Genomic DNA, 23,237 nt, shown 5'->3' on the forward strand with positions numbered 1-23,237 from the left:
ATTACAGCATTCCAGACAGCTAAAAAAGTTGGTTAAGCTGTAGAAATAATAAGAAGGGAATAAAAAGTCTGGATGCTACCGCTAGTTATTAAACTGACTGATTCAGATTTCCCAACACTAGCCTTCCTTACTACAGTGATGTGAGGACTTCACTCATGAAATCTTAAATCTATTTTACTGAAAGGCTTTCCAAATGCCAGTTTCAATAACCTGATTGACATATTGAATTACATCAATTTGTACACTAGGAGGCACAATCACCCTTACAGGATACATAGGCTACATTAAGTCTTTTTGTTGTACAAAACAAGCAAGACATAATGCATTAAACAGATGCTAAAATATTACCAACAGTGAAAACCAAAGAAATTATACAAATGGAAGAAAAAAGGAATGCACACTGAAAAACTATCTCAAAATAAAGGAAGAGGAAAATGTGAACACAGGTAGAGGTGAAGCCACTGTGCCTGCTTCTCAGTTGCTCACCTTGTTATCAACCATAACAATGTTGAGACACTCAATCCACATGGGATCTATATCCCCATCTAAAACTAACCATTTTGGCCCCTCGTGGGTAATATTAACTTGATCTCTCCGAAGAGATGACAGGAGACATTTAAACTATTTTTTCAATAGAATCCCATCACTTTAGTGCTTAAATAACAACACTGCACAGCAATTAAGACTTCAGAAGACTTAATGCATCACTGAAACAAGAAGCTTTTGTAGCATCAAAACCATGCTTTTTTCCTTTGCTTGCTTATTAGGTGGTTATTCAAAGTAAAAAAAAAATATTTTCCTTGAGCACTTGATACAGCCAAATGACTGTATTTTATGTCATAATGATCTTTTTCTGTTTTGATTACAGGAGAGTATATCATTAGTCTTAATGATATGGGTGAGATATGGGAGGTTTCATGGATCTGGGGTGAAAATAACTTGCCTTTTAAGGCAGCAGAATCAGCATCATTCAGGCTGGCATCCTGCCCTGCCTCCAGTCTTTCCATAACCACCAGTGCTCTGCACCCACATCTCACTGTATCAAAACTCAGAAAACCACAAGAATTTGGTCTCTAACACCTTCTCCAAAGTCTGGCATTGTCCACTTCTGATGGAAAATGATGACTCCAGAAACAGGTCTTAGTAAGAACATCTGTGCTACTTGCCAGCTTTCCATCCTTGGGTCACATGGTATATAAAGCAGCTCATCATCTGTCAGAGCTTTTGGGTTAAGATAATTTCAGACAGGCTTTTGTTTCATGTTCACATACATGTGATGCAGAACTTTCAGCACCTAAAGAGGAGGCACAGACTGCATATTAGTGACACAGTTTTGAAGCAATAGGAATCTTTGACTTTCTTCCTGAAGTGGGTGTCTCGACTGCAAATCCCTGTGCTTTGTCAGCTGTTCACCTTGACTTATTCCTGCCTCTGTATTAGTTTAGCCCCAAATTTCCATTAAGCCTAAGGGTAGGAAAGGAGAATCTCAGTCTGAAATGGCTGTAGCCTGCAATTGATCTTCTCTAATAGAAAGTGTTGAATGGGGAAGAGAATCCATACAGCTGCCAACATTTAGTAGCAGAAATGGGCAAACATTATCTATTAGAAGTATTTATCTAGCGTTTTGGCAATATATTCCACTATTTCTGTCTAGAAGCCTAATTAAACCCTCCTGCTTCTCCTTCCAGGAAAAAAAAGTATTACTTAGTCTTGTGTGTCAAATTGAATGCTCATTACTTGGTGCCACAATTAATTTTCCTTTGGGACATCCAAACAACACATGAAATGTAGAATTTGCTTGTAATATTTGAGCTTGCCATTGCACATCATGTAGCTGACTGGGTGGCCTGAACACCATGTAATTACACTGCAGCCTAAGGCAAAGGCAAGATGCAGAATATTTTCTGCAAGAACCATGGCAATTTCTTTACAATATGAGATAGAAAACACACTGCATAGGTAGGCAGTCACTTTACTCTTCCCATTCCCTGAATTTCCAACGACAAGCACAGAGTGACGCACTTCCAGTAGCTCCTCCAGCTGAACAACCTGCTGCACAGAAGGGTTACACAGTGAGAACCTTTCCTCCCCTATTTTTCTTCTTATTAGAGACATAATTATTCACAAAAATTATCTCCCCCTCCACATTCTTATGCCCTTTAACAGGAAAAAATGAACTTACACCTTCTCAGTAGATTTGCCTGAGCCAAGCTGATGTTGCATCAAGCAACATTGTTTGTCTCCCAGAAAATGGGAGGAGAATTGCTTAAATTAATGAATGCAGCTACTTCAACAAGTGACAGCAAATCCTATTCTGCTAGACAGCCACACAGTCCAGTAGGATTTTGCCAAGCCAGGTATACAGAACAGTGATCACAATTTTGCCATCACTCTAGCAGAATGAATTCCACGCTCAGAACAGTTGTGTAGCTATAATTCAGTAAAATATAAAATCAGTCCACTAAAGTAATATATTTCTTCCAAAGAAATAGTTCTGTGAGTCACAGAATGAAAATAGCTTGGCTGCTTACGGATTTCTGTCTTAGTGAAAAGCATCCGTACTGATTTGCTAAAGTCCAATAGGCACACGTCCATGTTCCTTAGTGCTTGTCTTCTGATTCACCCAGTTATCAGGAATCAAAATACTCTACAGAAGCCTGATTGCAAAGTTCATAATACCCCAAGGTATAGCTTATTGGCTTTCACTCTTCTGTCAGGATAATGGAACAAGATAGACAAGAGCAGAAAATCCTTTATAAATCCTGAGATCTGTCACATTTAACCAGCTTGGTTATTTCAGTTTACAATATACCCTAATAAAGGTAAGGAGTGTGCTATCGCATACAGTGAATGTAGATGTTCCATGAAGGAGGGTGAGGATATACTTTCTTAGCAGTCCAAAGAAGCACACCGTATACTAACCAGGGTTTCTAAATTTCACCTTTTCACCCTGTAATTCAAACAAATTCAAACAAATTAGTGGTTAAATTTAGCTTACAGAGAACTAGTTCTTATGAGTGTGCATGCATATTTTCAATGTGTATAGCAGAATGTGCATTATATTATACAGAAATACCAGAACACACAAAACTCACATATAGCCATGCACATTCCTAATCCACACCTTATTTATGTTTTTGCTCTCTTACTCTTCTTTCCTCCCTATAGATAATCACCAACAATTAATTTGCTACTGAGTACAAATGCTTAGTACTGTTCACAAACAAACATGTTTGTCACTGTAGACAGCTTTTTTGACTAGGATATGCGTTTCCTTACAGGCATATTTATCATACTGAAGAGCATTACTGCCATGAAAAAATGCCTTTGAAATACCGAGACATTGAGGACACCTTATCACTACTGTAACATACTCAAAAATAACCTTCATGTCTAATACAACTCATTTGCAATTATTTTGATTGAAACTCTTAAGGGGAGTAATTAAAGGCAATGAATTCTTTTACTTTGAGAATAAAGCTCTCTTTAGGCTACAAGAGAAGCTCCGGGGTAGATTGTTTAACCATCTGTTCAAATTGCAGGTTCCTCTTCCTCAGAACATCCAGAGCTGGAAACAGGTCACTGATCAGGCTCATGAAAATTGGGATATCATCTGTCACTATTTTAGGTAAATTGAAGTCTCTTAAGGCTCACATAAGTGCCTGGAAAAGGATGGCAAATCATGTATCGCAAGAGCATTAAATCCTTCTCTCTTCAGGATTCTGTTTTTATTAAAAGGCAGAACACCACAAACAGTTCCTACTCCTAGATGCTTTTAAGTGAAGATTTTACCTGATCCTCAGGTCTGTTCTCGTCTCCTTGCTTCTTCAGTGAGCCAACAACTTCCCAAAACTGACTTGATAGCATGAAGTCCCCAGTCATAATGGTCCTGTGAAACATTTTAACTAGTCATGTTAGCATGGAAGTAAGTTTTATTTCATGTTAGTTTTAGGAATTAAAACTAAGTGGTAGTGCTTACGAAGAAAACAATCAATTTACACACAGAGTAAATAACACCTTTTTATTCCGTTATAGTCTTGCAATGGCTTTAGGCCAGTGTTGGAAGTCTAGTAAAGAAAAAAAACAAAGGGTGAAATGTGTATAACTAACTAATTTTTAGTATTCCACCGCTTTGCTCCTTATTTTTAAATGGCAAAATGTGCCCCATCAAGTACTATTGTATCCATTGGAACTATGCCTTCATGATGAAACAAGGCAAGAAAAAATTGCTGCCAAACTTCTTATTTGACCTGATGCTAGCAATACCTTTCTGTTTCCAAAATAGAAGATTGGACAGAATATCAACATATTCTGCAACCAGCAATAACACCAAAATTAAAAGGAAAAAATAAACAGATAGGTACTCAGCCTTGAGAAAAAGCCTAGAAACATTTGGTGAGTGAAGGGCAGAGAAACAGCCTATATCCTCCCCTAAGCCCTGTCAATGGGAAGGCAGATATCCAATGCTAAAGCACAACTTTTTCCATCACACATATGCTCTTGAATCCCTCTTCCTCCTTTTTCCAGCAACACTCTTGCTCTCTCCTTCCTAGGTAACACAGAAGTAGAAAAAGGCAGAATTTGAACCATTTTTGACATTTAAATAATTTGAAAAACAGCAGCTTGTATGATTGAAGGGAGTACCCCAATAGTCACTTTGGCAATTTGGAGAGGTCTACCATGAAGTTACAGCTCTCTAAATTTAAGGCTACTCCTACACTTAAAGGTGTTCTTGCAGCTCATGTAGAGAACCCAGTTGGTTAATTTTGGAATAACCAGCAGTGGGACAAGCTACTATAAGAGCAGCTGGCTAAGTACATGGATTACCAGCTCCTCTCTAACCTCTGTGCTGCTGCAGTCAGGAGTTATACAGCCACCATCTCTTTATGTTAGCAGGCATCACACCACATCATGGTCGTCGTTTCTTTAGCGTAGGCATACTACTCCTCCCTCAATTTCAAAAAATCTGAGATTGCAACTACCCTGCTTACCCATCAGGTAGCATTTGAGAACATTTGCTGCAACCACAGCTAGGACTTCAATATAAATACAGCCTAGTTGGTATTATAAAACGAAAGCAAGGAAAGCAAGGAAAGCAAGGAAAGCAAGGAAAGCAAGGAAAGCAAGGAAAGCAAGGAAAGCAAGGAAAGCAAGGAAAGCAAAGAAAGCAAGGAAAGCAAGGAAAGCAAGGAAAGCAAGGAAAGCAAGGAAAGCAAGGAAAGCAAGGAAAGCAAGGAAAGCAAGGAAAGCAAGGAAAGCAAGGAAAGCAAGGAAAGCAAGGAAAGCAAGGAAAGCAAGGAAAGCAAGGAAAGCAAGGAAAGCAAGGAAAGCAAGGAAAGCAAGGAAAGCAAGGAAAGCAAGGAAAGCAAGGAAAGCAAGGAAAGCAAGGAAAGCAAGGAAAGCAAGGAAAGCAAGGAAAGCAAGGAAAGCAAGGAAAGCAAGGAAAGCAAGGAAAGCAAGGAAAGCAAGGAAAGCAAGGAAAGCAAGGAAAGCAAGGAAAGCAAGGAAAGCAAGGAAAGCAAGGAAAGCAAGGAAAGCAAGGAAAGCAAGGAAAGCAAGGAAAGCAAGGAAAGCAAGGAAAGCAAGGAAAGCAAGGAAAGCAAGGAAAGCAAGGAAAGCAAGGAAAGCAAGGAAAGCAAGGAAAGCAAGGAAAGCAAGGAAAGCAAGGAAAGCAAGGAAAGCAAGGAAAGCAAGGAAAGCAAGGAAAGCAAGGAAAGCAAGGAAAGCAAGGAAAGCAAGGAAAGCAAGGAAAGCAAGGAAAGCAAAGAAAGCAAGGAAAGCAAAGAAAGCAAGGAAAGCAAGGAAAGCAAGGAAAGCAAGGAAAGCAAGGAAGAAAACAAAAAAAACCCAACCCAAACAGTAGCCACCCACAACTTAACAATAGACATTTTTGAAGTTGACAGTTGTCACTATCCCTTCCATGATAGTGGCACTCCATAACTGTGAATCAAATGCACTAAATTTATCACAAAGCAGAAAAAATAAAAAGCGATTTTCAACTTCAGAACGGTTCATCACTAGTAAGAAAAAACTGCCTTTTTTTTTTTTTTTCCCTGAGGTACTAAAGATGATGAGTATCTGCAATGAAAATGAGTCTCCACAGTTTAGAAATGGTACAACTAGGCAAAGAAGTTAAACATAGAGCTGATTAAGAAAATATGAAATTTAGGAATATACTTGGTTTAATGAGCTTTTTCTTAGATTTAGGGTAGGGGTTTTTTTCCCCCAATTTTTTGTTGGTTTGCTGTCTGAGAGGCTTTTAAAGAGCAAGCTGTGCATCTTTACAGCAGCCTGCTGTGTGGATTGTCTAGTGCACAAGGACTTTTAAGACATCCAGGCTATTTGCCATGGCATGACAGGACCAGAAGTCCCTTCCTTCATAGCATATGTACTGAAAGCCTTGATAAACCTGTTCTGAAGCAGTTTTCATAGGCTGGGATCCTAGTGCCCTAAAGGTATATCAAAAGTCCTAAAAGCCCCAATATTGGACCAATACTTTCAGAGCTCTCTGAACCACAGTGTATTTTCTGCAGCAGCCCAGAATTTTTGTCAAAGGGATTTTATTTCTCTCATTTCCATTAAAAACAAAACAAATAAGATTAAAAACGTAAACAAACATGAAGATTCTAGCTTTTGCTTCAAATGATAATGTTAATATTATTATTACTACTACTATTGTTAATATTGAAGGGACAAACAATGGTAGAAATTATTTTTTCTGAATTCAGAAAATTACTCCAGGGCAAAGTAATCATTAGAATTGAGGAATCCCTTCTCTAGTAAAGCAGACAATATTGATATCTTAAGATATTCAAGGTTTAAATTCATTATCTCTAGAAACATTGCAAAAATGTGTCAGGAAAACTTCAGGACATTTAGAGATAATCTCAAAATTATGCAGTCATGAAAAAAAAGATGCTTTTGCTTTCATAATGTCCCTGCTTGCTAGAGTTTATGGTCAAAGGGTTCTCCAAGTTCTTATTCCACTAATAAAACTGAATGTTAAGAACATCTTGTGAAAAATTATACAGTTGGAAACGAGTAAACAGCATGCATACAGGGAAGAAATGGTAAACCTTCCATGTCTGTTGCAGATTTTTAAGATAACTATTCTGAATATGAATTCTTCCTAGTATTATAATTAATTTTGTTTAGCAATGTTTTATTTCCAGTTTTCAAGCAATCCTCCAATATATTTACTTGGGAAAGCTTAAACATTCATCCAAATACAATACACATATGTTATTCCTAATAAATCTACTCTCCTTTAAGACTTTTCTCCAACAGGTAGCTTTATTTCAAATATAGAATATTATCCCAGGTATGAGGCAGAGATACACAGTTATTTAATGCAAAATTAATGCATTATGAATGTCCAAGATCAAAGGGCACTTTGTTCTAAATTAATATCTGGCAATTTAATATGGATGAACATGTGATTTAAAGCATCTTCAGAATAAAATACAAGCCTATATATACATTAAAAAACCCTCATTCCTATACAATGTCCAGCCGCACTGGTATGGAGTATGTGATAATTAACATGTATCAAACCCAGAAGCCTAGAGAGGCCCTCACCTGTTTAGAAAGCAGCTCCCTGCAGAGTATCCTGGCTAACAGACGTGCATCAATAAACCCTTCAGCAACCAACACAATTTCAGGGATCAGTTCAATGTCAGGGACAACCATGGCACAGAGTCTAAAGGAAGAAAACAAACCCCATAATCCAAATGCACAGATTAGTATTTAAACATAGTAAGAATAAGTCACTTAAATCAAATAACTGATGTGTGCAAACATTTTTAGAAACAGAGCTCGAGAGAGTCACAATTAAGAATGTCAGTCAAATCTAACAAGGACCTTACTTCAAAGTAAAAGGAGCTAATTAAGCACTGCTGATTGTTAGCATTCAGTAACATTGCTGTACATAAAGGAGGCAGCTGAGAAACACAGGGCTTGCAAGGCAGGTACTACCGAAACGTAGAGTGGGCACAGCCTGCAGCGGTGTCGCCACCAAAAACTGGAAGACACTGCCAGCAGCTGTGCAAGGTCTGGAAGTCAAGCGCAACACCCTGGCATTGCTAAAAATGCCATAATTTTTTAAAGAACTTTGATTTTTGGAAGGCTTTAATGGTTTTATATAAAGGTATGGTTGCCTTTGGAGGTTTCACTGTTTCTGTTTTACATATAACTTTCAGTTCAAACTTTTAGAACAAGACCACAGCCATTTTAATTCTATAAATACAAAAAATCTCCAATTAAAAAAGTAACATAAAGCTATAATGCAAACGGCTAAACAATTTCCTCATTAAAAATCACTACTTAAATTACATAGTAGCAGAGAAGAGATCTTGAATTTTATGTTCAGGTCAGCTGTAAACCAGCAAATTTGTCCCTCAGAGCACTTTTCTTACTCCTGACAAATATAAAGATTGCTTTTGTTCCCCATTCACATTTAAATATGACAAAATTAAGACCAGTGTTTCAGTCCAGCAGTGTATTTCAGACAGAAAACAATAACATACAGTCTAGAAAAAGAGCAAGCACCCCTCTGTTAAACAACTTTTAAGTTAACTATATTCCCTAAGAAGGATTTCTTCATAAGCCCAGACAAGGGCTGCCATATGTATTGCAGTCAATTATAAAAAATTATATGCTTTTCTACCATAACCAATACCCTTCTTGCAAATAGTGTAATTGCTTGCACTAGAACTTTCAGGCTAGTAGTATTTAATATATCTTCTCTCCCTTGTGAGATTTCATTAGGTGGCAAATATGTGGAGTTAATCCTTTACCAGTTACCTCCTGCCTTTCCTGTGCATTGTACAATGGGTAAGAGCTATTACAGACATCAGCTATAGGGCTGAATTCTTGAGTCACAAATGTAGCAGTTCATACTTTGATTCCAAAGGCTTTTTATTTTATGTAACAATCAAGTAAAGGTAATATTTTATGTAGCAAATACATTTGGAAAATTAAACAAACAAACAAATAAACATACTAGCACATCAAATAAAGCAATAATTTTACTTTATCTTTCAGTAGAGGCATTGTAAATTAGTATTATTTCATATTGCTTACTCTTTTCTTCCAAAAAAAAAAAAAAGGAGCAACAAAAATAATAAACTAACAACAAAAATCTATCATGTGCATTTTCCATTCTCTGGTAGTCCACTCAGAGATGAAAACATCCACTAAGAGAATGATCCCTCCTGCTCTCTTGTCAAACACCACATCTAGCTGACTGTGGAAGACGCGTCTGCCAAGGCAGCTGATTCCGTCCAAACACAGAAAGGGTGTCAACCACACTGCACAGACACAGGTGGATGGGGCATCTGTCACCCTGTTCTCCCTTGTGCAAGGTTCTGATGTGAGGGGGTGCCCAACATCATTCCCTTGGTGTGCACCAATCCTGCTTTGCCTTGAAGTGTTCTTTGATGACAATTAATGAGAAGGCTTAGTAAAGCAACAGCTAAGTTGTGAAATATTAAAAAAAACCACCACTTCTGGGGAAGCAGGATGCATCCCCCTCTAATGTTTGCTAAGAACCAACTATAGGGTCTTACTCAGTGACAGCCTTTGCAGAGGCACATGAATTCAAATCCTAACCTCCTCCTTGTAAACAGATGTTACTGCTTGTTAAAAATGATTGTAATTTAGGCTCAAAGAACCAGAAAGTTAATTGCTGCTGCCACCCAGTTCTGCCATCTGAAGTAGAATGCTTGATTGGCAAGAGGATGAGATGTGCCTGAGCAAACAGCTTTCTAACTTTAGCAGACCTTGTGTCTTTCTGCAGTGAAAGCATGAAGGAATACAGTGTCAGGAATTCCATTGCTGAAGCAGAAATAATAAAATACACCAAAACCTTGATGTACTTTTAATACAGAAGAAAATAGTACCTGTGTTTCAACTTGCTCACAGAAGCAATGGTGATGCCTACTTCAGCCTTAAGTTTCTATCTTCTGAAAATCAAAGGGATTTACTGCTCAGAGAAGCAGATCCCAGATAGCATGTCTATACTTGTGCCGCCTCAGACAGCCTGGCAATGCCTTGCAGCTTGCCCCACTGAACTTCAATGCATTGAAAAATGAAATCACAGAATCACTTTTTTTCAATTCTTGATTAAATCGGTGAAAAGTGTTAATGCAAGAGCAAGGATTTCAAGTGACAACCCTTTTTAAGCAAGCCCTACACCATTTAAGACAAAGGCCATTACCTTTGTTCAAAGTGCAGCTCCAACATTTTGTTGAAATAAATTGGCACCATTTTACTGCCCATCATGTGAGAGCAACCGCTTGTGGAATTATTTCACCCTCAGAAGTGCCATTTCAACACAAACTCACTGAGTACAGCATGCAAAATACAGTCAGGTCTTTTAAATTCAAAACTTTCTTGAAACGTTAGTGTTAAGATATAAAGCGTGTGTACTTTAAGATTTTTTTTTATAATGGGCTGTCCTACAGTCTGCAAAAGCACATGAATTTTTTTGCTGTGTGCTATACTTTTCACAGTTTCTCAACAATCACCTATTAAATATCTTAATAGGCAAGAGTATGTGGCTTCATTTTCAGCTGGTAGTTGTGAAACATCTATGACCACTTGCATGCCTACACCCATGGAAGAATATGATAGCTAGACACTTTCCAAAGGGTCATTTTACTAGGCTAAACCATCAGTGAGGATTCCTATTTACCACAAAACAGTGAATATTCTTGCATATACTTAGGTACATTTCATAAGTTTAAAAGTACCTTTAAAATTTTAAGTAGACTAAAAAAAAAGGCGGCAAGATATACATTTAATTTCCCTTGTCATTACAGTGTACAGGCAGGCACAACGTGAGTACTGATTTTTTTCACAGCAATTCTGAAGCAAACAGAAATTGCACTTCACTGCAAACCAAGGCTACTAACATTAGGCGGGATGTGTACTCTAAATATAAACTTGATATATTAGTATACCATCAAAGTACATTATAGCATACTTGCCTGAACAGATCTTTGAGGTTTTCAGGTAGTTCTGTCTGACCTGCATATCCTGTGTTCATGGTAATAAATATTCCAACTGATTACTTCAATGTAATGTTTTCGCCAAGGAATAAAAACCTGTTATAAGAAAGATGGTAACAACAATTTTACAGCTAGATTAGATGTAAACAACTGCATCATACAAAACTAACCATGAGAGGTCAGATGACAGGGGTGCCTCTGGGCCTGAATCTCATCTCTCACAGTGACCAAAAGCAAATGCCTAGGAGTATATCAGAGCTAAGCAGAGGCATTTCCCTGGTAGGCACCAGCTTTTAGCTAATCTGTATCTCCTGTGGCTGGCACTGAATTTAGAAGGAAAGGACTGGACTGTTAGTGCAACAAACAGTGTGTATGGCTGTAGTATGTCTATAAGAAGAATTACCTTTTGAAACATGTCGAATAAATGAGACTCGTAGGGATTCTGTGGGTTTGTAAAGGCCAGAAGACAGCACTGAGTAAAGGAAGCAGAGAAAGGACAACACAGGACAGTGGAAACACAAGGCATGTATCAAAAGCACTGGGAAACTCTGGAATCCCTGAGACTTCTTGCCAAGTTGAAGTCCACCAAAATTCTCACCCTATGATGCAATGATTTCACATGGTGGGACTTGAACAGGACCAGAATTTCAACAGCAGTGCTTTAACTGGACTCCAGTAGGGACAGAAGGTCACTTGCATTTTTTGTTATATTTTTAAGAGAAAGTTATTTTAAGGTAGTATATTACACAGGTGATTTAGTGTTACCATCTACTCCATCAATGCATTTACAAAGGGTTTCAGAGGAACTTCAGAAGATTTTACTGGTATGTACAGCCTGCAAAGGACAATAAAGAAGCACTGCTAAAATACTTCTTTCTCTTGTTCCTAATTGCATTGTGGATAGTCTTTACTTGTACTGCCACCACTGGCAGAACTTCTACAAAGATGCAAATTAATTCCCAACGCATCCCCAAACTCCTGTCTGGACCAAACCTTTATAGATATTCCCTACAGACTAACATCAAAAGCAAAAGATTTAACTTTTTTTCTTGAAAGCAACAATTTCCAATATACTTCATGTGAAAAAAGAAACAAACCAACAATTTCCATACTGCTTAGCAGAACATCTCACCTCGTAATCCATCTGCTAGAACAGTTGAAGACATACACCACCATACCAAGGGCACAGCCTAGATCTTTGGTGGTCTCCGTTTTCACTGTGCTGGCTGGTCCTGCAGCAGCACCGCTTGTTAGGTGGAGAGACTGGGTTAGAGTAATGTAACACCTGAACACAGGAAAAGTGATTGTTAGCACTGCAAGGAACATCTACAGTGTTGGGAGGTGTTTTGTGGGTTGTTTTTTTTTTTTTTTTTTCCCAAATCTTATGTTTCATGGGTGATTCTGACTGAGTCCACTTTCTCATTATAATTTAATGTCATAAATAAAATGTACCTCTTTCATTGTTCATGATGTGTCACTACTTGGAAAATGTTTATTTTAGATATGAAAAACAACCACATGAACATTTTTTAGCAAGAAGGAATGTCCCATCAGTGGTCACACAGGACAGGAAACAGGAGGCTGTAGCTGCCACTTTGCCTATTTCAAAGACTTGAGCCCAGAATCGAGACTCTCAGCCCACAGCTGAGCGTCATAAGCATGAAGCCAACGAGGATTGCTGGGTGCATCTTTCTGGATCACGAGTTTCGACAAGAAATACCATTCTGGAGCCAAAACACTGACAGAAGAAAGGCTTCATTGTACGTGGTGTGAAAAAAAAAGTACTGGTTTGGACTTTAGAACACACAAACAAAAATTATTTTGCTGAAAACTGATTAACATTGGTATAGATCCACTCATATTCTTCTTCAGCCTAGACACCGAATATATCCATTGTTATGCAAGAAATATTTCAGTTATTTTAAAAGTAATGAACATAAAATTATACCATTACTTAAGTATGCACACCTACCTGCACACACATGCTCAGAGATATTGTGTCTTAATAACCTTATAAAATACATGAGGTATGAAAGAACATTGAAATTCTAAGAAACATTTAACTTTTCATTCAGTGAAAGAGATAAAACAGACACTGTTACTAGTAACAGTCACTACCTGTCAGTCAAAGGTGTAATAATTAGCCGAGGGGTATTTCTCAAGGACTCATAAAAGTACCGAAACTGAGCTCACACATGTTGGCAAAGCAGTGTTTCTGGGCACCATCCCATCTACGGTGTAGCTGTGACAGCCAAGCAAAAGCTCAGGAACTGATGACCTAAAAAGCCACTGCAGAGACATTATGCCGGGTAGGAGCTCTTCAGATGAGAGAATTGAGACCCATCATAAAGCTACAGCTGTCATCAGTAGGTCTCACGCCTCATTCCTGGACACTTATGAATAATAACTACTACAACTGATTATAAAGGATTAGACGCACCTCGAGGCATCTGTGCTTTCATACAGATGCAAGTGTAATACAAGATCTTTTTAATAGAGCTATTGCAGCAGAACACATTGCCACTTATTAAGCCAAGACCTCTCCTTACAAACAATGCAGCCTTTGCACGGGAGTAGACATTACTTTGACGAGAATGAGTTTCATTTTACTCCTCAAGCCTTGTTTATTCTTGTCTTAACGCTACCTTAGAAACTCATTTTATTTCTGAGGCTCAGGAGGTCAGAGGAAAATGAGAATTCCTTCCTATTTCAATCTCCATCCAGTGAAACATTTTGTGCATTCAAACCAGCAACATGTGCCAGCCACCTTAATTTTTACCTGAACAAAATTATAAATAAAGCACTTTGGTTTAAATAAACACTCAAAATAATAAAGAGTCACCAGAGCAGAGGAGTGTCTTTCTCTAGAGATGTACATGTATGCCTCCAAAAGAAGAGCAAAACACACTGTAAACAACTGAAGACGGAATAATTAAAAGCAAAATAACAAGACATTTGGAAAAGCTGCTCAGATTGCCCAAGGATTGTCTGCCCTCAGTTTTGTGGTCTGAAATTTAGAAGTATCTTCCTGCTCACAGAAAACCTCCTAAAATTTAATGCGTTCCCAGAAATAGGGTAAAAGTCGACACCTACATTTTTCTTTAGGTAGGACTTTTTTTCAGAAGATGGTAGCCCATAAAAACACAGGCACAACACAGAGCTCTGAAACAGACTGTCTTTGTGATTATACCTACTCCATCTCCACCATTCTGGTGCCCACATGCATATCCAGATCCAAATTTGGGTTAAGTAATATTAATTCTAGTCAGAACCACTAAAACTGTGCATGTAAAATGCAACCAATCCAAACACATACCTTCTGAATTACAAGGCTTGCTACAACATCTCCAGTGTGCACATCTATGGTGCAAAAGGTCATGATTTGCCGATCACCCGAGGAAAGTTCTCCAAGCAGCACAGTAATAAGAGCATTTAGCTGAGTGACCTGAAAAGGTTTAGGTAGCCCTCTAAGACCAGATGGATCCTAGTACCATCTACCATTATTGCTACTAGAAATTATTTATGCTTAAGTCATTAATTAAATCGCCACAAAAAATAGCTTGTATCTTAAACATGAGATTCCAGAAGAAGCCCTGGTTTAAACAGACATTTGAACCACCTCCAAAACAATGACAATCCAGACAAGCACGAATACTGAAGATGGTCAGCTAGGCAAGGTAGGAGGAATAGATGAATAAGAAGATGTGCATGAAGTCAAACTGTAAATTTTCTGGTTACAATCTCCATAGATATATGCACCAGACTCCGCAAAAGTTGTACTAATTGCATGAGAATATTTATTGGAATAGACTTTAGGAAACATCAGTGACTTAACGTTTTAAAAATAGGCAAAGTAATGAAGGGAAGATCACAAAATATGACATAAATGATTATACAGAGTCACTGAGTTCCATAGTAGAAAGCCCCAAAGGAATTTTTCAGGTTTCATATTAATAATAAAGAAAACCACACACAGCTACTGCATGTAATTCTGAGGCAGCAAATGTAACTTCATTAGAAAGATAAAACTTACTGGGTAGCTAGTGTGAGACAAATTATGCTTGTACATGTTTAAAAATTCTGGCTTAAAAACAGGCAGTGAATTAGTAAGACCTTAAACATTACACCTTCTCTATTATAGCTATATAATATACAAAACCACTTACTGGTTCTGTTTTTACTGAGACAGAGCTAAAGGCCCAGAAGGTAATATTCTATGCAAAAAAAAAAATTTCTTTGAGAATCAGTCTAAAGCTTGAAAATGCTCACAAAAATAAAACCAGAAGGCAATTTCACTGAGCTCCCTGTTTTTTTCTTTATCATATCACAAAGGGAGATATCAATAGCAACATTTTGAATGAAATTGTCTAGCATCCTGAAATATTTCTGGTACCTTCCTTTAAACACACCCAAAGCTCCATTTCTCTATGGCAGTGAGCTGCTATCTGCAGAGACGTTCAGATGACCTTTCCTAGTCCACTCTTTTTAAAGCAGAAGCACTTTAAAGTCCCCATCACAGGTTCAGGAAGCAGCAACAGCATGAGACAGCGCTCTGCTCTACTTGAAAAGTAACACAGAAACATGGCCTGCCTGGATCACACGAAGGTTCATCATGGATCTGTCTCTGCCTTTCACAGAAGCTAGCAGAGATTATTTTAAAAAATACAAAAGGAATATAAAAAATAACTCCAGGACAAGAATATCCTGGGAATACCTGCCATAATTTGCTATAGACATAGCAGTCAGAATTTACAAAACAAACAAAAAAGAACCAAGCCAAACCACCCAACCCCCCAAAACTATTCTACTTACTTTATCATCATATTTAATAGCTATGAACTAGACCAAAATTTGGCTAACCTTTCATTTGGCTTTTTTTATACTTCTGTCATTCTGTAGCCAAAAGTTCCATATTTTGAATTGTACAGTATGTGGAAGTATTTCTTTTGTTTAAAGTCTGCTACCTAACAGCTTCAGGTAGTGCCTATTAGCTTTTATTTTATAAGAAATGGCAAACAAAGATTAATCTTTATCCACCTTCTCTATTACAGGGATCAGATTCCTCCTTCCTTTTTTAAAGTTTCTTTCCTATTTCATATTTCCCTTCAGCAGATTTTCTAGGTTGAAAAGAAAACCAAAATTAAAGTTTATACATAAAGAAACAATACTCACACCAGGACAAAAACATGCAAAAGAAGCTGGAGGTAAACAAGGCAAAGCAAAAATCAAACTGCAGAAGGTGCTATTCTGAGGGGGCACTACAACTAGTAATATCAGAAGTAAACTGGTTTGACAGAAATAAAACCAACAGTTTTGTCTTCCTCACACAAATATATGTTTAGTATTTGTATATGTATTGATTGCATACTCTGTTCTTGACACACCATAATGTTAATGTTTGGCAGTATCTTTGCTTTTACCTTTCGTCTCAGTTCAGAATGATCCTACAGAAACCCTAGTCATTAAGATGTGATTACAATGCTCGTGAGATAACAGCAATGGAAGCAGCAAAAGGCGTATTTATTTTTTCAGTATGTGTTAATAGCAGTTAATTTACTACAGCATTGAAATTACTAAATTTTTCACTCATTTCTTTTATGAGGCCATTTTCACACTGTACTAATTTTCACTGAATTGAATTAAACAAAAATAAGATATCCATACCTGCCTCTTGTGGCAATCCTTCAGGGCTGAAGCCAAGCCCTCTTTCAACCTACTGAATGCCATTTCAGCATCTGAAATCCACCACAATCATGAACCAGTAGGTGCAACCTGGGCTGGGTAGTCAAAAACCCACTGTTCTCTCTGCTTCTCTTCATAGGCCAGCATCACCTCCATGATGCAGAGGGGCACTGTCTTGTGTATCATATCCTCGAGATGATGCAACCAAGACTCTAGCTTTTGAAGAAAAAAACCCTCAAACATGCATAAAATTATGCATGTAACACAAATGGTACATTTTATACTAACAATATAGGAAGGTCATCTCATTAGTCATTACAAAGGATTTTTTTTACATCAGCATTCTTTACAAACTTTAAATGAGAGTGAGTTTTTTCTTTCATTTTCTCTCTCATACTGCCTCTTCAGGCGGAGTTAGATCAGGAGCACTTCCCAATTACTAAGATACCAGACATTGTTTTGTTTTACTTATCCATTTGACTTGAACACACAGCATACTGCCTTAGAGCTCCAAATATAAGCGTCTGAAGTTCTTCTGTTCACAGACAGAGTAAACACAGACAATACAGTCTTTCCCATGTCTCTATGTGCTCAAACGTAGCTGTATCTTGGAGAAACTGTCTCTAAGAGGCAAGCTGCATATATTTGTCCATTCAGTCTGGGGCCTCCCTGCTGAGACAATCAATCATTAGAACCACATGCAACATTGATTTTATGCAATGTGAATGCTTATCCATTCAGCACTGTTCTGAGAACAATAAGTTATTGTCTCAGAAGCTGCTGATCTTTCTTTCTGACCTACCGCTACCCAGTTAGAGCACATACTGGCTGGCCAATTAGCAAATATGAGGCTCAAAACCAGATAAAACTGTTCAGCTGATAGGGGACACAGGAGAGAACTGGAGGTCTGGAGAGGTGTGTATCTAAAGGATAAGAGAGAAGGGATCTGAAAGTATAATGGAAGATTAAATAAAAGGACAGAAGAAGAGAGGAAGTCTGATAAATGGAACATTTGACCACAGGATTCATCAGTTCTGTGGCTTCTAGTAAATTTTTTTTTCATTGCTCCTAAACACTTCGCGCTCTACACTTATTAAAAAAAACCCCATAAATCTTATGTACAAGGGACATCTAGGCAATCTACAAAATTATTAGTTTATTATACAGGTTTGTGCCACAAAATGTTTTGAAATTTGAAAAAAAAAGTTGAGGGGCTTTTTATTTTTTTTTTCTAAATTTATATTTTTAAAAGCAGCATTTTATGCCTTGAAAGTGTCTATTTCATTTACACACCAAAGAGAGTAAAATCTATAAAGGAAATTTCACATAACTCAAAATACCTGACCACGGCATCCACACCCTTCATAGAATGGAACGTATTCCTTTTCTCTGCTGTACATCCCAAGGGCAGTATTTACAGATTCCTCTATATTGTCTTGAAATTCAAGATCAGCAATGTTGTCAAAAAGTTGGGTAAGATGATGGGCTACTTGCACCCAAAACCACCAGACATGTCAGGAAAGCATTTACCTTGGATTTCTGTCAATCGCACTACGTTAATGCCTATTTCTATTAAAGTGGATGATCACCATGCTAACATTTGCTATACACAATAAGATTTTGTGGTTCAAGAAAATTTAACACAGTTTTTAGCAACTAATTGGGTAACATGAATTCCTTACACCAATCTTACAATTGTGTTTCTTATTCTAGTGCTTTCAGCACATAGTGCTTCAACTGATCTTAGCAAGTAAAATGCACTAAATGACCACGTGATTAATCAACACTTCATTCTTAATTTTTAAAGAAAAAAAAAATTAAACCCCATTTTTTCCCCTACTATTTGCACACTTACATCAACTGAATATAAAAGAGGAGTACTTCTGATTTGCCTGGTGCCACAGACTGACAAGGTGATGCTGACTGTTACATGATCACTACACAGGAGGTTTTTATGGAAAAATCTGGGATTACACTATTGTCAGTCATCAGAAGCAGCTGAATGACAGAGGTAGCTCAGTATAAAACTGGGAAGTCTTGAAATTGTTATTAAATATGGCTAATGCTTATTTCACAAATTGTTGATTCAGGTCCTGTGTAACTCCACACCTTTCCAAAGACCGTGGAGTTTGAAGATCACTGTCTACACACCAGTATGCTCGATGCCCGGTAACTAGAACAGCAGATTTGTTTGGTTGCTCCTCCTTATATACAGTGCAGAGCAATGAATGAATGAAATAAGTCACTGAGACTTAGTTATACAAAGAAGCTCTGAAACAGTCATCATGTTTGGAAAGGCTTAGTGTTCAAACCTCACAAGCCCTTCATCCTCTTGGAAAGTACCAGTTCTTTTGTTACATGTCACTGCATCTAAAAAGGTTTTGCCTGAGACACACCAATAACCAGCACTCAGAGAATTAATGGCCATGGCTGGATAGCCACTGAGGCCAGGAGTATCATCTGGCATGTAGATAACATAGTATAAAGCTTCTGAAATACATCAAAATGCCTGTGCTTTTATATAAATTGGTCTCAAAGTGTCACAAAACCTAGCAGATTATTGTTCGAGGTAGGAAAACAGAAGGGGAGCTACAAAAACATTCCTTGTACAATGGTCAGCAGCTCAGTTAGTAACAGCCTAACAGAGATCACAGATCTTTCAGTATTACTTATCATCACGATGCATAGCATGCCTGAAATTTGATCAATCTGGACCAGAAGGAGAATAGATTTGATGATCTCATTGACCTTTTCCATTTTTAATTCCTGCAAACCTACAATCCAAGAATCCAAATAAATGCAAATTGCATGTGGCTACATTTCCAGGAAGAGACAGCACAGGATTTGTAACACTTTTCCTCAAGAATGATGGTTTCTCTCTCCTTGCTGAACACCTTGTACTTGTACTAGCTGAGGGGAAAATGTTTCCTACCTTCCTTACATAGAGTGTTCCTATTTGTAAAGTAAATCAACACCCAGAAACAAAGGTGCAGTTCTATGATGCTGTCTCCTTACATGGTTAGCTGGAAAACATGCCCTTCTGTAGTCAAAATGAAGTACAGTTATATGCAAGGAGGCTCACCTGTTTTGGCTCTATTCATTTTGAAAGGATGTCTAGCAAGTCTGCTGAAGAAGGAAAATAGAAGTGAGGAAAAGCTATGCACTTGGTTTCTAAATATTCAGCCAGAGCTTTTTCACAAAGTCCGAAAAGAAGACAGAGATTTTAATGATGCATGCTTTTAATCACCCTAATGTCAAGAATTCTCTCCCAGTTAAGGAAGAAATCAGACCAAACAGTAAAACAGAACAATAAAACCACTTTTAATTTAAAATAACAATGGATACAGCTGTAAGGAACAGATAAGGTGGTAAGCCTTACACGTTTCCTTTCCAGAAACTGAAAGGGAACATGTTCTTTTTATTCATTCAGACCAAGGAACCCAAGAGAACGGAATGGTGCCAGGAAAGTCCCTGAAAAAGTAAGTTTGACTAAGCAGAAATTCCCCTTCAAGCTTCTCAAGAATCCAGGCTTCTAAAGTAAGCAATAAAACCAAAAATTCTTACTTGACAGGGCAGTTACTTGCAAATAAATTTTTAAAACCCCAAAAATAAAAAATGGGAGAGCAATGTGACCACTTTTCTTAAGATGCACACATTTTCTTTTATGTATATGTATTATAATAAACATGAAAACACATGTTGGTATTGACACAAAAACCATTAAGAATCAAAATACACAATTACGTGCCTATCTGGAGAGGAAAACTACACATTTTGTGTGACTGATGCACTTTAGCTATTAGCTTGGTATCTCTCATAACAAAAGTGACAACTCAAAAAACAGGTTTGTGGGTTTTTTTGAAACTGCCTATTATAACTTTTTCCTGCAGGGAGAAACAGGCTGTGACTCCAAACATCATTGTCTCTACAGGTAGGAAGAGTGAACATCACTGGGAAGTTCAAGGCATACCTTTAAGGGTGTTGAAGGAGGACCTTTGCTGTACACAATCAACTATCCCCTGCTGTAAGCATGAAAGACTCCCAGCTCCCAGGTTGTGGATGGGGAGAAAATTAATTTGATCCAAAATGAACATATTTTTAAGACCTTTGACAATTTTTACATCATGCAATCCATAAATAATGAACCAATGCTTCAAACGTAATTGATCATATAAAAATCATTAAAAAATGAGTATGCCAAATAGAAATAAATGACAAAAATATTATCATCAGATCATCTCAGACCCATACAAGAAGAAAATGTGACCTGACAGCTCTCATTTCCTCACTGTTCCAGAATTACACTTTCAAACAACTCATAATCATGCTGAAAATTTTACCTGTGCTGCAAAGCTTCAAATTTTGCATACACCTTTGCCTTGGTGTAGCTTCCATCACATTTTGTGTATTTGCTGTGTCAATCACCAACTCCAGTACCCAAGTGCAAGGAAGTTATCACAACGTGCGGAATTCCCCTCATATTCTTCTACTTCATACTGTTTACTACACTGGGACAAGAAAAGCACCATGAAAAAAGGCACCTTGTCAGCTTGTTTTAGGTTCTATTTCTTAAATGGCAAAAGAAAAAAAAAAAAAATCCACAAACACCTATTCTGACAGTGTTTATACTGAACAGATGAACAGAGAGAACCGCACCAGAGGAAAGCAAATACCATTGATTATACTATTAGATCTCTTCTAACAAAATAAAAATGACAGATTGTAACAGAAGCATTAACTTGTACAATAATTCTTCTTATGCGTGCAAGCCCAATGCTTTTTCTAACATGCATCATGAAGAAACTTATGCATGTTAAATGCCATGAAGAGTTTCACTGTTCTTAACAGAGTTCTCAACTTTTACAAAGGTGTGAATAATTCTTTTTTTTTTTTTTGCCTATAGTTAGACATGCTGCTGCCCACATTGTTTGAAGATTTAAACAATTAGAAATTTATTTGAAATTTTAAACACAGAACTTCCCTATACATCATTATCATAGCTTATCAGAAATGTACATGATGAGAACTTCCCCAGTATACATGGATGAATTACAGGTATATTGATAACACACGAGTTATTCTCCTTCTAAGCGAGTGTTCAGTGACTTTTTTTGGTCTGAATGAACAAATAAGATGAAGTATTTTGTGTAACTTCAAATGTTTAGGTTACTTGCTGTAATTATCTCTGGCCAATAATAAATAACAGACCATTAACTTGTATTTCAGCTATCACTGTCCTAAATGATATTGAGTTTAGCAGAAGGGATTTCTGTAATTCAGAAGTATCATATCGTTGTGTGACTCCAGGAGGTTAAAAAGCTAACAAAGAATAAATAAAAGAAAATATTAAAGTCATGTGAAGGAATGACTTGCAGAACTTCGTCACAAACCATGATTTGTGACAATATATCAACCTGAGGCTGCGAGTCCATATGAAAGGAAAACAAGGCAAATAATTTGATTTTAATAATAAAGCATAAAACAAAAAAAATCTACTTCCGATATTCTCCCAAGTAAGCCCAAGACTCTCATAATAATGTTAATTCAGTGTGTTGGAAATAAGTTTATCGAAGAAGTATTCAAATTAAACCATCAATATGGTATTTTTATTTTTAAAAATATCTTTTTCATTACCCATTCTAAATAATTCAGATATAGGATGCAAATAGACATAAACCACTAACTCTACTAACTTTGAAGTCTCTTGATTTCATTAAATCTGTTTGCATCTTCTGGAATCTGGCTTCTGGTATCTTCAGAGACAGAGAAAATACTTTCTAGATCAGAACATGTGTTTTGAACTTCCATCCAAATGGAAATGACAGAATTTGCCATGTTTAATTTAATTTGCCAGCCTTTCACCTTCTTCAATGAAATATGCCACTATTTACTTTCCAGAATAAACTGCATCTGAACCTAGAAAAACAAAAAAAAAGTGAAAAACTGCATTAATCAAAATAATTTAATCAAACAGAGGAAGTAGGGCTAATAAAAGTTTAGCAAATTCTCTTGTAACTTATTATTATCATATAACATAATAGAAGACATCTTTAAACACTGAAAATGGACAGCATATTATTAAATGATTTAAAAAAAAAATCTAAGAAAATATAAGCTTAGAAAGCTGTAATTTTATTAACTCCTACACAGAGACAGGATTTTTTTTAGAATATATATAGTTACACAGCATACATCTGATTTCCTGGGACTAACATCTGGAGAAAACATATCTCTCTGCAATAAAGAATAAGGAAAAAAGTTTTAACTAACGAAGTGTACCAAGGGAGTGAATAATATTGATTATACTAATAGTATTTCTATTAATTAAATCCTTATTTGATTGCTATCTAAAGTTTCAAGCAGCTGTTCATCTGACTTTAATAAAGGAACTCCATTCCTGTGAGACTCTTCGTAAGAAAATTTGATGGTAGTGCATGTATGGCTGATTTCTGCCAAAATCTGGGAACAAGAAGAGTAGTAATAACATCTGTCTATACATATCACATTTCATATTTTGAGTTGAGAATTTTAATTAAATTATATTTA

At 37.0% G+C, this 23,237-nt stretch overlaps 1 protein-coding gene across 1 annotated transcript in view; it reads right to left on the reverse strand.

Moving 5' to 3' along the window:
- Nucleotides 1-23,237, reverse strand: part of DNAH11 (dynein axonemal heavy chain 11) — a 129,585-nt gene that overhangs the window by 82,402 nt on the left and 23,946 nt on the right. Inside the window, 23 exon segments of the mRNA XM_026843087.1 lie at nucleotides 487-621; nucleotides 867-885; nucleotides 1,163-1,201; nucleotides 1,203-1,294; nucleotides 1,972-2,049; nucleotides 3,468-3,662; nucleotides 3,793-3,846; nucleotides 3,848-3,889; nucleotides 7,579-7,699; nucleotides 10,989-11,105; nucleotides 11,880-11,970; nucleotides 11,973-12,024; nucleotides 12,142-12,158; nucleotides 12,161-12,294; nucleotides 13,128-13,200; nucleotides 13,203-13,287; nucleotides 14,326-14,454; nucleotides 16,674-16,907; nucleotides 18,032-18,177; nucleotides 19,770-19,817; nucleotides 21,032-21,119; nucleotides 22,597-22,607; nucleotides 23,036-23,150. Of these exon segments, the coding sequence (XP_026698888.1) occupies nucleotides 487-621; nucleotides 867-885; nucleotides 1,163-1,201; nucleotides 1,203-1,294; nucleotides 1,972-2,049; nucleotides 3,468-3,662; nucleotides 3,793-3,846; nucleotides 3,848-3,889; nucleotides 7,579-7,699; nucleotides 10,989-11,105; nucleotides 11,880-11,970; nucleotides 11,973-12,024; nucleotides 12,142-12,158; nucleotides 12,161-12,294; nucleotides 13,128-13,200; nucleotides 13,203-13,287; nucleotides 14,326-14,454; nucleotides 16,674-16,907; nucleotides 18,032-18,177; nucleotides 19,770-19,817; nucleotides 21,032-21,119; nucleotides 22,597-22,607; nucleotides 23,036-23,150 (2,115 nt within the window).

The sequence above is a fragment of the Athene cunicularia genome (genome assembly GCF_003259725.1).
Source record: "Athene cunicularia isolate RWA chromosome 2 unlocalized genomic scaffold, athCun1 chr2_part1, whole genome shotgun sequence".
Lineage (NCBI taxonomy): Eukaryota > Metazoa > Chordata > Aves > Strigiformes > Strigidae > Athene > Athene cunicularia.